The sequence below is a fragment of the Sceloporus occidentalis genome, unplaced genomic scaffold (genome assembly GCF_023333645.1).
Source record: "Sceloporus occidentalis isolate IW3139 unplaced genomic scaffold, rSceOcc1.0.p SCAF_2, whole genome shotgun sequence".
Classification (NCBI taxonomy): Eukaryota; Metazoa; Chordata; class Lepidosauria; order Squamata; family Phrynosomatidae; genus Sceloporus; species Sceloporus occidentalis.
The window spans coordinates 184917103-184933248 of record NW_028316982.1 but is presented as its reverse complement, the minus strand read 5'-3'; the positions used below and the strand labels follow the sequence as shown (position 1 = coordinate 184933248).

At 38.8% G+C, this 16146-nt stretch overlaps 1 protein-coding gene across 1 annotated transcript; it reads left to right on the top strand.

Moving 5' to 3' along the window:
• Positions 1-259: 259 nt before the first annotated feature.
• Positions 260-15595, top strand: LOC149319443 (eukaryotic translation initiation factor 1A, Y-chromosomal). Its single transcript, XM_089511728.1, has 8 exons — positions 260-421; positions 4742-4825; positions 5884-5987; positions 9977-10027; positions 12597-12678; positions 12805-12896; positions 15003-15019; positions 15554-15595. Exons 1-7 carry the CDS (start codon positions 406-408, stop codon positions 15006-15008), a joined length of 435 nt encoding a protein of 144 aa, XP_089367854.1. The 5' UTR covers positions 260-405; the 3' UTR covers positions 15009-15019; positions 15554-15595.
• Positions 15596-16146: the final 551 nt, after the last annotated feature.

Sequence of the window (16146 nt, the reverse complement as noted above, 5' to 3'; positions counted from 1 at the left end):
CAATCTGTGGCCACAGAACGTGGGTGCTTAAAAGAGCCAAACCACTGCCAAACCGGGTTATTTCTCCAGTGTGGAAAGAGCCAGCTTTAGAGGCAACCTCCCATTTGCGCATGCGCAGACTCCCTACTCGCCAACGCTGATGAGAAAGGAGGAAACTGGCACCGCCTCCTTCCACCAGGAGGGGGCGCGACTGCAGCGACCGGAAGTGACGCGCCCCGAAATGCATTCTGGGCCCTACGGCGACGCGGAAAACGTCCCTTTCTTGGCTCCAGTTCCGGCCGTCGCGGGAAATACGTCACCCGCCGCGTTCCCTCTGTCTCTCTCTCTCTCTTCAGCCCCGGAGCGTGAGAAAGAGTCGGCTGCCCCTGCCTCGGTCTTCCTCTGCCCTTCGCCGCCTCCGACGCCATGCCCAAGAATAAAGGTCAGGCGCCCTTCTTCGCCCAAGGCTCTCTGGGAACGCGGGCGGGGAGGAGGAGGAAGGGCCTCTCCCGGAGGGGGGCTTCTTGGGGGCCTTTCAGGCCACGAGGCTCTTTCCTAGGTAGAGGGTATCGTCATGTATCTGTGCCCCGCTCTTCAGCCCAAAGGCTGTCGTGCCCCTGCCCTGACACAGGGCTCCAGCTGGGTTGTCTTAGGGCAGGGAAAGGATAGCCCTTGGGCTGAAGAGCGGGGCACAGGTACATTATTATTGTTGCTATGATTAGCGTGAAATAGTGAAAGGAAGACATAAAGATAGTTTCCCTTTGCCTTCCTCTGAGGCTGAGAGTATGTGACTTGTTGCCCAGGGTCTCCCAGTGGGTTTCCGTGGCTGGACAGGGATTCGGACCCTGGGCCCCAGAGTTGTATTCCAGCACTCAGATCAGTACAACACATTGGCTACAAGATAGATAGATAGATATACATACATACATACACACACACATTCTCTCTCTCTATCTATCTATATATAATAGCACAGTTGTTCCACTTTAACTGCCCCCTGTAGCATCCAGGGGTTCGCAGTTCAGTTTCCCTCACTAAACAGCAAAACCCAGGAGACGCCCATAGCAGTTAAAGTGGAATAATAGTACAGTGGGCCCTTGTTCTACGCTGGGGTTTGGTTCCAAGACCCCCCTGGATAACAAAATCCATACATGCTCAAGTCCCATTAAATATAATGACAGCAAAATGGTGTCCCTTATAAAAAATGGAACATCAAGGTTTGATATTTGAAATTTATACTTGTTTTGAACATTTTCAAACCATGGATCCTTGGATCCATGTATAGAAAATCCGTGTCTAAGAAGGGCCAACTGTACTTTTGTACTATATGTAGTGTGACGTTGTCCAAAGTCTCTTTTCTCAGGAGCATGGTGACCAAGGACAATATCACACTCCACTGTTATATCGCCATTGTTCCCCTTGTATTACTGCTCCCTGAGGGATCCTGGGATTTGAAGTTTAGTGAGGGAAATTTAGACTTCCCATCCAAAAAGCGCTGATATCAGTTAGTCTCCCTTTAATTTGAGTAAATCTGGTCCGACTAAACTACAAACCCCACAATGCCACAGGAGGCACTCATAGCAGCAAAAGTGGAATAATTACCCTATAACAGCGCAGTGTGGTGTTGACCTAAGTCTACCAAAACCAATGCTACATCTTTCTCTGTTAGTCTCAGAGGCGCTACAAGATCCGTTTGCATACTGATATTGCTGATAGTAACACGTGTTGTGTCTTTCTCTTGCTCTGTGTTTGCATAGGTATGCCTCTCTCTACACTGTAGAAATAAAATGCAGTTTGACTCCACTTTAACTGCCATGGCTCCATGCTACAGAATCCTGGCATTTGTAGTTTTGTGAGACACCAGCACTCTTTGGCAGAAAAGGTTTGAAGACCTTGTAAAACTACAAATCCCAGGATTCCATCTGATGGGGCTACGCCACTTAAAGTGGCATCAAACTGCATTATTTCTGTAGTGTAGATGCACCTCGGTGGCAGCCTCTTGAAGGTTTTGTTAAATCTCAGGTTGACATTTCCAGTAGGTTTGTAGTTCTGTTAGTGTGTTGCAACAAAAAAGCACATCTGAAAGATGTAACCCTGGATCCACCTGTTAAGAGCCATCCTCTTGATTTATAGCACATAGATTTGGAAGTCTACTATACCTTCTGGCAAAAAGGACAAAAAGTCTTTGAGGACCTTAAAGACTAGCAAATTGTGTTTGGTCTAAACTTATGGGAACTCCAAATAATTGCTGTTCTGAGAGCATTTCTAAAGACAGAGTATAAATACAATAAATAGTAACAACAACAACAACAGGTGCAGCACAATCTTATGTGTTGTATTAGAGTGTTTAGGCCCAAACTTTCTAGATCCAGCTTGCTTGGAGGGGAGGTGAAATGAACTGGTTCCTTTTTCTTAGATCCAAACCACACTGCAGAAATAATCCAGTTTGAGCCTACTTTAATTGCCCTGTAAAGTGTAGTTTTGTGAGACATTTAGCCTTTCTGTCAGAGAGCTCTGGTACCACAATAAACTACAATTCCCAGGATTCCCTAGCACTGAGCCAGGACATTTAAAGTGGTCTTAAACTGGATTATTTTTGCAGTGTGTTTTGGACCCAAGTTAGTATCCCATGCTCAGCTTGGTTGCGGGTCTAAATATCTGTGTAATGTTACTCATTAGCACAGTTCTTTGCATGATTGAGCCTTACATGTAAGTGTGAGGATTATGCAGCTCGGAGATCCTGCTGGTTGAGCAGCCTGCTAGAGTGTTGCTGATTTGAGACTGTGGCCCTTAAATCAGTTTTGTTCTATTCACTTCTCATTGATTCCTACTTCCAACAGGAGCAAGTGATCAGTGGTTTCACTGGCACTGTTGATTTTTCCTCTCATGATACTTCCCCCCCACACACACACACACAGATTTATTAGTTTCTCTATAGTTACTAGCTCCAGAGGAGATTGTTATCAAAACATGACTATATCTTTCAGAAATGTGAAATAGATAATTAGAAGGTTTGCTTTGAGTTGTTTTGTTTCTGTTTTTAATTGTCAGTTCATCTTGAAATGATTCTTCCGTGAAGGAAGAATATACTTTCATCCCTTATATAGTTCTTCAGTGTATTGTTTCCATTGTCTTTTTATTTGAACTTGGTCATGTAATGTGTTCCCCTGCTGGCTGTAGAACATCCCACACTTGGTTTAAATTTCCCTTTGAATTCTTGGATCTTGGGAAGAGGTCTCTTGTTTTACATTTTTTGTTGTCATCTTCCATTTCTCTGTATTAATTGTTATAGTAGTGCTCTCTGTCCATGAGTGCAATTCATTTAACAGTTGCATTCAGGATTCGGACCCGGTTTCTGTCCCCTTTCACTTTTGCTTCTAATCTGTCCGTACCTGCTTAAAGTTTTTGATCTGTTATTTAGTTGCACTTTTCTTTCTTTTTGGCTTCAGATAGTATATTTCTTCATTCTTCCTTCATAATTTTCCTGGCTTCATTCTAGAGTTCTTCAGGCTCCTGGTCAGTTAGGCTTAGTAATGTAAAACTATTTTTACATTACCTTTAAATTCTATTGAGCTGTTCTTCGGGGGGTGTTTTGTCAAGATAGTTGGTTTATTGTTCCTCTTGTGCTGAATTTTTGATATTGGTACTTCATGGTCTGTGTCACAAACTGTTCCTGATCCTGTTTTTGCAGAGAGAACGGAGACTCTCCATCCTCTGCTTTCAATTATGAAGTTTCTTTAATTTTTATATTGGCCGTGAAGTCATGTCCATGTATACAGCTGCTTCTTTGGGTACTTTAATGTGTTTGGAATTAACAAACTGTTGGCTTTGCAAAATTCAGTCAGTCACTCTCCTTCATGTCTTCATCCTAGGCCAAATTTTAATTTATTAAGTAATAACACTGTGTAATTATCTGACTCAAAATATCCCATTCCTGTCCATTTTAGCTTGCTCACTCCAAGTACTGCATTATGTATTGCGTACATGTTCCATTTCTTGTTTTCCTATGTTTAGTTTCTCTTGACTTGTACTTCTTACTTTCCACATTTGTATGTATTGTTGATGGTGATAGGTCTGTATTATTGTGTTCTCATTTCTGTTGGAACATACAAAGCTAGATAAAAGTAGTCAAACTGTCATGATAAGAGGCAGCTGGAATATACAAAGCTCTAAAAATCTGAACAAAATATAAAGACCTTTATGGTTGAATTTAGTTCTGAACCATAGTTTAGTGCTATAGCATCCAGGAAAAAGAGTAAGACAAGATGACTATTAAAGCATCTGTTGATTACTCACATTTCATAGCATTGGCTGTGCTTACTAGTGCTGTAGGTATTTGCAGTCCAACAACAGCCCGAGAATTGCACAGTTCCCACCTATGTTTATGGAAGGATTGGAGACTGGGTGTTGCTATGCTTTTCCATTGGATTGGTTGGCTGGAGCTGATGGGATTTGATAACATCTGGAGTGCTACATATTTCCCTGCCCTGGTAGCATTACATATGAACCATCCCATCATGTAAAAGGACCTGAAATTAGTGAAATCACAAAATCATGGCAGCTGGTCAACACTTGTAGCATCCTGGTGTTTGAAATTCATATTTACTGACTTCTTGCTTTGTTTTTAGATGTAATTATTATACTTTCAAACTGCATGGAAAAAGTAAAATATGGGTTTTTTGGAGGCCTGGTTTCCTCATATTAGTATTCATGCAAGATTTCAAGTTGAGGTTAACCTTCCTTTCTTGTTTTGCAAATTTAGGTAAGGGAGGTAAAAACAGAAGGCGAGGTAAGAATGAGAATGAATCAGAAAAAAGAGAACTGGTGTTCAAAGAAGATGGGCAAGGTGAGAGATCATTTTGATGTCTTCCATTTCATGCATGAAATAATGTAGAAATCTTAGCATCATTTGGATAAGTAATGGAAAAGCTCATTTACATGAAGCTTTATTGTGAGGGAACAAGTAAGTTTTTCCAGATGTCACTGAAATGTGAATTGCAGAGAAATATATATTCTACCATATGAGGTCTTTTTTACAGACCAGAAAGAACCCCCTCCCCCCCAGTGGAAAATAAAGATTTGAACATGTTATGCAAGAACTGAAGACAATGGGCTAAGGGAAGAATTTGGGGAAAGTACTGATATTGCATTTGGCACATAGTTTGGCCTCTCCAGAGAGGTCTAGTTTAAATTTGTTCCTCGTGTATCTTTCTTTGTATCAATTGGCTATTGGAGTCTAATAGACTCCTTTATACTCTAATAGTCTCCTTGATGAATGACTTCAAAATGATTCTAATGATATTAATACCAAAGCTGTTAACCTGATCCTGTGGGAGAATATAATTTTCTCCTGCACACCTGAGACTAGGACTAGAGAGTTGTGAACTACTGCTTTATCTGCAGTCACTGCCAAGATTTTTTTTTCACCCATGTAATCCCTCACACCTGACTGGCAGTAGTTCTGGATATCAGTACCTATCATGGAAGTCATATAAACAAGGCACAGAAAATTCTGGATGTGATCAGACTTGTGGTGATTTTTTAGGATTCGTTCTGATGTAAAATGACCAAAATGCACTGAAATTTGTTGAACGGTATGTCTTGTTCAATTAGAGTTTGAAAGATGGCTCTGTTGGCAGATATAGGAATGCAGCTCATTACATGTAATTATCTTGCATTAAGAAATGTGTCTTTGCTGACTGGCTTGGGGTGTGTGTATGTCTGAGTTCTGAGGCACTTTCAAGTCAACAATCATCTCTTTAAAACCTGACATTCTGTTTCTAGTTGATTTAGTAGGTCAAGATACCTCCAAGCAATGTATAACCTGTAATTACATGCTTATCTTTTGGGGAAAAAATTCTCTATACAACTGTCAAGGATTAACTATTGTCTTCTGTTTTCCAGAGTATGCTCAAGTTATCAAGATGTTGGGGAACGGTAGACTGGAAGCATTATGTTTTGATGGTGTAAAGAGGTTATGTCATATCAGAGGAAAATTGAGAAAAAAGGTACAATATGTTAGAGCTCTCTGCTGCATAGTTGTCCTAAAATATATGGGCAAATATTGAAAAGCTATGTGTATTTCACAGCAATAGCTATAACATCTTATATGACTTATTAGAATGGATTGTTCAGTTGCATGTAGCTACCACTTTGAAGGTTGTTTTCTTTATTATGGAGTAAGGGATTTCCACTGATAGCATCTTTAGTAATACCTCTTTAAATGGCCCATGGTATCCTAGTTTGCTGACAGACAAGGCCTCAGAAAATATGTCTGGCAGTCAAAGCACTTTTGGTCCACTTTACTCATAGTGTGCCTTCAAGGCATTTCAAACTTATGGCAACTCTGAGGCAATGCTGTCATGGGGTTTTCTTGCTAAGATCTGTTCAGTCAGGTTTGCCTTTGACATCCTCTGAGGCTGAGAGACTGTGACTTGCCCAAGCTCACCCAGTGGGTTTCCATAGCTGAGCTGGGATTTGAACCCTTGTCTCCAATGGATTCAAACCCTTGTGTTTGAGTCAAGCACTCAGACTACTACACCATGCTGACTCTGTGACACCATCATCCCCTTACACGCTATGCTGGTCAGCTGAATATACAGTAATCATACTACCTGCTTTGACCTTGCTCTTTTTCCTCACTGAACAGTTGTGCTGCTCGGTGTCCTCTAATTCTGCTTGTTCTTCAGATTTTTTTCTGTTCTTTCACTGCTTTCCACTGTAAACTTTAAAAAAAGAACTGGTGTGAATTTCTATATAGCTTCCCTTTGTTGTAAATTGCCATCAGGTCAGCTTCAGCATACAGTAACCCTGTCAATGAGGGAACTCCTGGTATCAGCTGCCCTACAAATTGCGGGCTGTGGCTTCCCTGACCGAGTCCATCTGCCTTTAATGTAGTTTTGCTCTTTTCCTACTGCTTCCCACTTTAACAAGCATTATCAGCTTTTCTAATAAATCATGCCATCTCACACAGGGGCATCATAACAAGAGGGTGGGGGTGAACAACACCCGGTGACACCCCAAGTGGGATGACACTACTGGTCCCCAAACAACTGCCTTTTGGCAGGAACGGCCAGTGGTGTTTGCCTGCATCCCTTTAAAACTCTGAAGAGATGGGGTGAGTGAGATGAGGCTCAGTGGGAGGAAAAAAGGAGAGGCCCCAGATTGTTTATTTAAAAAGCAAGATTTAAAATTTAAAAATTAATTTAAAAAATTTTAACAAATTAAAAAAATATTTTCAAATTTTCTTTTAAAAAAATCACATCTTACCAATTTTTTACTTTGACCACATGAAACAATGTACATGTAAATACATTTAGATTGTGCAATATGATACTGCAGTTTAAAAGTATCTTTTTAATTTTGCTAGTTGTTTATGTTACAACTATTGCCATTTGGATTTTGCCATTACATTTAGTGATATACGAGAATTATGATTTACAGGTAAAACCAGTACAAAAAAATTACTAAGGATTCTGTATAGTGTGGTAATGAGTGAGTGACACAAGTTTCTGCACTGGATGATGCCACTAGTGACACCACAATATGGTCAGTGAACAACAGCCTTGGTTTGGTCAGTCTGGCTTCTAGAGAAAGTTCAGGTTTGATTTGTTTTAGAGCCCATACAGCTGTCTTTTTAGTAGTCCATGGTATCCATAGAACTCTCCTTCATCAATACATTTCAAATTAATTGATTTTCTTCTTGTCAGCTTTCTTCACTGTCTAACTTTCTATAGAAATCAGGAAATACAGTGGCATGGACAATCCTGACTTTAGTATTCAATGAAATTTTTTACAACTTACCTAATTCCTTTATAATTGCTCTTCCTAGTTCTAGTCTTCTGATTTCTTGACAGCGGTATCCATTTCAATTAATGACTGAACCAATACAGAAAGCCTTTAACTATTTCAGAATCTTCACCATTCACTTTAAAATTGTGTAAATCATCTGTGGTAGTTATTTGCCCTTTTCCTCTTTGATTATCCTCCATTGTCATTCCAGGTCTGCTATTTTCTGCTAGTAGCATGATGTTCCTTCCTCCACTCTCCTCTTGCTCTCTTTTATTGGTGATTTCTTCAAACAGATTTCTTTCTCTGTACTTCTAGCATAGAGAAGATTTCCTTATAATTTCCTGACTTTCTCTCCATATCTTTTCCATATATTTCTGTCTGGTAGCTGCCGTCCTCTGTTTTCTACCACATTACTCTTTCTGCACACACCTATCCCTAATCCCTACTATTTTCCAATTACTCACCAAAGATTAAGACTGCCTTCTTGTGAACAAATGCAGCAGCACTTGTATTTTCTATCATTCTTCTTGATGTGACAGATGTCTTTGCAAACAATACTTCCTTCATTATGTTAGTCTGGTCTCTTACACTTATTCCTCGTTGCAAAGAAAGTCCTGCATGCCCTGGTTGTTTCCTTTTACTCTGCACTTTTTGCCAGGTGTTGATATTTGTTTATTTGTTTTTTTTTACACATAATCTTTATTCATTTTCATTTACATGATTTATTACATAAAGCTTATATATAAATTATTCTCTTATTTATTATCTTCATGTCTTCATATCTTCTTATCTTCATTCTTGTTTTCTTGGCTTCCAAGTTACTCATTTTTCCATATAAAGTTGATCCTTCTCAAATAAAAATACATAAATAATACAGTATGTAATACGACGTTACATATATATCTTTCTTAATTCAGAATTATTTTCTTACTTTTTCCTTATTATTCTTTTCCTTCATCTTATTTTTCTTATATCTGCGCCCTTTATGGCTCTTATTTTCACTTATATATTGTTAATCACCAAATATCTTTCAAATATTTTAGCACAGGTTCCCATTCTTTCTCCCAATTATCTAAGTTTTTTTTCTTTTTCCAAATTGTTATTTTGTCCATTTCTTTTAATTCTAATTTTTTTCCAATCCATTCCTCTATTTTAGGTGTCTTTTCTGATTTCCATTATTTAGCTAGGGTGATTCGTGCTGCTATTATTAGGTACAGCACCATTCTCCAATGTCTCTTTTCTATATCTGCTTGCAAATTATGTATCATATTAAGGAGGTAGAATTCAGGTGTTCATATTTGTTGAGGTATCTTTGACTTCTTTTTCTATTAAGACATTGCACATCTAATTCCTTTTGTCCCTGAATACATGTTCTCCAGTTTTCCTTATGCTCATTATTGCATCCACTATTTTTTGTATTTTTGGCCACCTTGACCTTCATCTGCAAAGTGATATGGCACTTAAAGTGACAAAGTAAGAAAACCTAGATACTGTCAGCTTTATTACTCCTGTTTCTGAAAGTCATCAGTTTCATTGTCTAGTAAACTCGAATTTTGTGCTTTAAATCTGTCCTTGTCAGTGGTGTCACAAAGGTGATGCGTGAAGTGTGGACTACACCGAGTGACACTTGGGTCTATCCAAAATCCTTCCAGATTAATTAACTTTTCACAAAGGGCTAACGTCATGTTCCTGTTTTGCAAAGTATTTTTGATAAACAGATATTTTATCAGTATACAGTCAGATGTTCTGTCTAAAGCCATATTTTAGCACACTGTTTAATTTTCTTGCAATTAGGTGTATGGCAGTGTATTTGTATTTCTTGTTGTACCAGAATATAATGTACTTACATGAATATTATGTTACCATTATAACTATTTTATTTTTTGTGCTGGCTTTATGCCGTAATAAATATTGCTATTGCTATAACTTTTCACAAATAATCATGACAAATGTATGTAAGCAAGGGTGGGGAGTCAAGTTCTAAACCTGTTTTAGCAGTAACATGCACATTCTCACCCCATACTTAGCAGTTGAACAAGTATAGGGTCAAGGCAGAATTTGCCCTCAGTGCTTCAGCAGTCATACTTGTTCATGAAGACAAATCCACAATAAGCTTTTAGAAACTTTTACAGTGAATTTTCTAACCTTATAGATTAATGTTTAATCACTACTGAAGCAACCACTAAGACTCTTCTTTAAATTTTAGGTTTGGATAAATACATCAGATATCATATTGGTGGGATTAAGAGACTACCAGGTAACTGTGTTATGTTGCTTTCTTTGAACTTTTGTAACAGATTGTCATGAGTATCTAAGTACTGTATTTTTGTTTTCTTTAAATAACCTTTTCATTTCTATAAAGGCTGTGACTGAAATATCTTTGTCCACTCTGTGGGATGTTTCTTATAAATACACCTATCCCAAATGGTACCTGCAGAGAATCTGAAGTGTAACTGAAATTTGTGGAACATATGCTTAAGCATGCTTTCTTCAGAACCCAAGTTACCCAGCTTTGATAAGTTTGCATTTTAAAACGGGTAATGAATGTTGTATCTCAGTCAAGGCAGTAAAAACAGCAAGATGGAAGGCTTTTCTCTCCCTACCACTGCCTGCTCTCTGGGTGTATTCAGGCAGCTTCTTTTCTAGAAGCTATTGATAATGTTGGGAAAAGTGGTTTCAGTCCTGTGACACATACACTGGGAAAAAAAGCAGTAGTAGCTTTAGTAAGGGGTTGCGGTGCAGTGAATGTGTGGGCAGAGCCCTATGACAGTATCTGTTGTTTGCCTTTCTCTCTTTCTGTTCTATGCTTGCCTGGTTTATCTGTAAACCAGACACTGGCATATATATTACCTAGCTTCCACTGTGCCATAAACGTGCACAGGAGAGGTTGAGAGAGGGTGGCTGTAGCATCAGAAGGAAAGTAGGTATGACAGCATGGACCTCTTCTTGATGTACTTTATTGATGTGCATTTAGATTTATTTTAAGTTAGTCATCTTTTAATTTTAGAACCAAATCAGTTGTGTTTTAATATCTTATTGTCATCTTATGTTTTTATTTTCACCTTTAAAAATTAATTTTGTGGTAAACTGCCTTGAGTACCAGTTTTGGGAGTAAAGCAGAATATAAATCAAGCAAATATATATGAGGGGTTATCGTAAAGTTTTAATTGGCACCTTTAAAAAATGACTGTTTCGATTAGCAGTTGTTAACTTTCTCTACATAGTCTCAATCCAGATTTACACATTTTCACCAGCGTTTCTTGACCCTCCGAATACCGTTATTATAGAAGTCTGCAGATTATGCCTTAAACCACTCTTCCACTTCATGAATGACGTCATTTGTGTTGTCAAATTAGCAACCCTGCAACAGATTTTTCATTTCTGTAAACAAGAAAAAGTCACTTGGTGTGAAGTCAAGAAAATATCTAAAAAAATCTAAAAGCCACATGCTCTTGCTTTGTTTACTGCAACTTGAGTTGAGTGAGTTGGTGGATTGTCAGCTGGGAGACAAATGTCTCTGGAAAGCATACCACAGCGTTTCTTTTTCAGAGCATCTTGTAGCTTGTCCAGAAGATTGCTGTAGTATGTGCCAGTGATGGTTTGTCCCTTTGCAAGGTAATCTGTGAGAATAATTCCACAACAGTCCCAAAAAATTGAGAGCATGAACTTTCCTGCTGACACTTGCACCTTTGCCTTTTTGGAGGGAGGGGAATTGGCATGCTTCCACTGCATGCTCATGGTTTTTGTCTCTGGATCATACTGATTGATCCTAAATTCATCCATGGTTACCAGATGACCCAAAAAATCCTCTTCATCCTGTTCCAACAGCATTAACATATGTCTTGAAAGGTCATGCTATGTTTGTTTCTGGAAAGGGGTTAGCAAACGTGGAACCCAGTGTGCAGACACCTTAGACGTGCAGTTCATCATGAATAATTTTCCACACAGTACTAAAACTGAGACCAGTTTCGTTCATGGTCATTTGGATGGTTGCTCATCTGTCTTTCAGGATTAAACACCCCATTTTCTTCACTGTGGCCGCATTGTCTGTCAGTGATCATCTTCCAGGTCTTGGCTCATCTGTGAGGGACATGTGACCAGTTTGAAAATTCCTTTACCACCTCACAATAGTGTCATAAGATGGGCAGTCATTTCCATAAACTACCATCTTCTCATCATGAATTTGCCAGGCAATATTACCCTTCAAACGCAGGAACTTTTATCACGCTGCGAGCCTCAATCTTCTCCATCTTACACTTCAGTCACTTCTGTAACAAAAATAAAAGACACAATGAGCTGATTTTCTCAACATGATGCAGTTAGGGATCAATGATGACACTGACAAAATTTAATCAATATACAATAATAACTTCTGGGTGATAATTATTACTTTACAATACCCCCTCGTATGCCCCAGTCTCTTAGCCTTCTCTCTTACTGGACTGTGGGCTACTGAGGGTGCATCTACACTGTATAAATAATGTAGTTTGATATCACTTTAACTCCTATGGCTCCATCACACAGAATCCTGGGATTTGTAGTTTTATGAGGCACCAGCACTTTGGTAGAGAAGGCTAAAGACCTTGTAAAACTGCACATCCCAGGATTCCATAGGCTGGACCTGCATCACTTAAAAGTGGTGTCAAACTGTATTTCTACAGTTTAAATGCACCCTGAGATAATTAGAATGCTCTCCTTGGCTGAAAAAGATTACCCCCACACACACACACACACACAGCAGCAACATTACTTACTATTTTAAGTATTAACTTTTTTAGCAAGATAAATTGACTTGTCATGCTATTTACTCTTGTCAATGTTATTAGGACAACAAGGCTGATGTAATTCTAAAGTACAATGCAGATGAAGCCAGAAGTCTGAAGGCATATGGAGAGCTCCCAGAGCATGGTAAGAATTTCTCAGAAAAGTCAGAACTCATTATGAGTTTGTGTGTGCATGTTTGTGGTGGATAGGGCTACTATGATAAAACAGTAAAACATCAGCTTAAAATTTGTTCCAATTTGTTTTGCATAGCCAAAATTAATGAAACCGATACATTTGGGCCTGGAGATGATGATGAAATCCAGTTTGATGATATTGGGGATGATGATGAAGATATTGATGATGTAAGTACCTATAAAGTATTAACTTTGACATTAACATTCAATGGGTGATAGCATGTTGAAATTTACATTTTAACTTGAAAGCAATATTGCTTCTCAAATGGCTGGAACAGATGGCTCTGAAGGGGTGGCTTGAAGCTGACCCTGCTGAAGATGGATTGGGGCCATGGCAAACACATACCGTAGCCCCAATCTGCCATGAACCCGGCCCAAATAGGAGCTGAAAAGATTCACTCCTGTTTGGGCTGGGAAAGGGCGTACTTTCCTGGCCTCCCCGCAGCCCCAAGGCAGCTTCAAGATGCTCCAGCAGCATGCAGCATGTAAACGCCACACCACCAGAGTTTCTTGAAGCTGCTCATGTCTGGGTGGCCACCTGGCCTCCAAGTTGCTTTGGAAGCAGGCTTTAAAAGGCCTGTTTTGGCCCAGAGTCTACAAGCTACAAATATGTCTCAGTTTGGCAGTGAGAATTATCCAGTGGAAATATAAAAGTTTTTCCATGGACATACAAGGATCAAGTGCAATCTTCTTTGGCTTTCCCATGTAATTAAGGGGAGGGTCTTGGGTGCAGTTGTTTCCCCAGACCTCTCAGTTCCTGCATGACTCGTTGAAATTAAATAATGCTTTCACCTTCCTACAAACATAGTGGCAGAGGGTATCTCTGGGGTTTCTGGTAATTCTTTTGTGATTTTTAGTAGATCATCAATGATTTCTGACTCCCAATTTAAGCATAAAAGCAATAAAATAACTCTGTAATTCCACCTAAATAATACTGTTGAAACAAAGAAAGCTTTTACCAGGAGTGGTTTTTTTGTGGAAGCAACTTCGAGTTCCATTCATCTGTTATACTCTAAGCAAATTGCTGGTTGATAATTCCTTTAATTTCAATTGTATTTGATTTGCGCTATGTTCCTGTTTGTGGATTTTAGAGTTCAGTAAAATAAAGAAATAAAGAAATAGTGCAAATCTGAAGTATTATCCCAATCCTGAAGTCAAGCATAAAAAAAATTAAGTCATTGGTCTTTCACATCCTGTGATAACCATATCTTAACGAAGTCTTGAGAATAAATCACTGAAGAAGTTGGTGCAAAGGACTTTTCCTTCTCCCAGCTTTGCATTGAATGGGTCCAATCTAGGAGCATATTCTGCTCTAGAAGGCACTTGCTGGGAGAAAAGTGGGAACTTGGGGTCTGAGAAAGTGACAGCAGGTGAACTCTATTGAGGAGGCTGAGGGAGGCAGAAACTACTAAGGCGAATGCTGAAATTTTTTTTCATGGGTTAGCAGAAGATTGTCAGTCCTCCATCTCACAGTCACGCATCCCTGCAGGAGATAATAGCTGTGCCCAAGTTCATTAGTTTTGTCTGTTAGGCCACCATTCTTTCTACAAAATTATCCATCTAGAGAGTTCTGCTAGGTTCCTTTTCCTCATGCAGCTCAGTTTGGCTCTTTTAAAAATTATTCAACAGGGAATGAGTTTATAAGATTCACAGTGCACAGTTAGTGAAGCTGGAGTGGGCTGTCCAAAAAATTGTGGTTACAGGTCAGATTTTATTCAGATCAGTGGTAAGTAGACACACCTTAACATTATTTTCTAACAAGAAATTGTCAAGGTGTACTACTGGGTTTATTGGCCTTGGTCTGTGCTGGCTGGCAGGCAATCCAGCATCCATTCAGGCATAGAGGGAAGCTGATGCACTTCTACTTCCCCTCTAGAGGAAGAGAGGGGTGGCTCCTTGCTTGCAGCAATAGATTGCAGAACTGATCATGTGGTTCCACTCATGTGGAGCTGGAATCATCTTCCAGTGTTGGACATCTGCACAGCTTGGGAGGCAATCATGGGTATGTGTCTCTTGTCAAGCCTTAGTTGACTTTTCATTGTAGTAAAGGTGTGAGTCAGATTGTTAAGTTCTGGCTCTGAGGATTTCAAATCAGGAGAGGGGGCAGGTAGCTTCATGTGGCCCACCCTGATGTAAGGTCAAGGTGAGAAGAGATATAACCACATTTATCATGGATCATATTTTACATACTTATTGTTTGAATAGACTTGTAAAATTATAATTACAGTAGTGTTGTTGCATGACATTTTCACATGCCATTTCTTTTATTTACAGATCTAAATGGAACAGAGGTATACATTCCAACTTTGCACCTCAAGATTTATTTTTTTCCAAATCCCTATCTTTAAGAAGACTGAAACTGCACAACATTTGTAGTAACTAAAAACTAATCTCCACCCACTCTTTAAGTATTTATATTTCTGTAAAAAAACAGATAATGTTGGACTCACAAAAAAAATGAAATATTATGACTATTTTTATCTCTTTACCATAGACTTTGTCATCTGTGTGTAAATACACTTATTATAAATTCCCACATTTGCTTCATCTGTTTCCACCAGTATACTTCACTGAACCTGTTTATTGAAATAAAAAAGTCCTATAATTATCATGGATTTTGATTAAATACCAGCTCAGGTTTAGTGTCCACTCTGCTAGGGCTATGTCTTTTCCCTAGTATCCTTTGAAATCAGCTTGTAAGATTTTCATAATAGAAAGGACAGAAGTCTTCATTAAAATCCATAGTAGCTGAATCTGCATTTTAAATTTTTATTTGCCTGTTATTTTTATACTGCTTTTGATAATAAATTTTCTCTCTTCCACAGATAAATTTGCCATAGTGAAGAAAAATAAATTCTAAAAAATTGTGTATGTTTGAACAGCTATTCTGTACTAGGTAGTAATAATACCGAAGTTAAACACTGGGTAGCACTAAATATAAGCTATTGATTGATTAGAAAGATACTGTTCTCTTGAAATTAACCATTTGAATTTAATGCATACATTTATATTTATACATATCTGTTGGGTACAGAATTTTCACAGAAGGTTGGAGGAGGTAAATTTTACTGATTTATCTTCCCCCCACCCCCCTATGTATCCCTGAAAAGCATCCAAAAGGGTTTGGATTATAACAGTGGAGACTGAAGGAAAAAATGGAGCCTTTTTTGGATTGCAGTCCCTTCCATGAGGATCATGATCCAGTTTAATTTGTAGAAGGGTAAACTTGCATCCAGCCCATTTAGAATATTTTAACATTGCCAAAATTTTGGTGACGATGTTAAAGATGTTTGAATAATACAGTTTTTAAAAATCTTTAACTCCAATTGTGACAGGGATTGGAAGCCTCCAGAACAGAAATGCCTAATGTTGTGTTCCTCCCTCCCCACGTTTTCATTATGTGGCGGATGAAATTGGC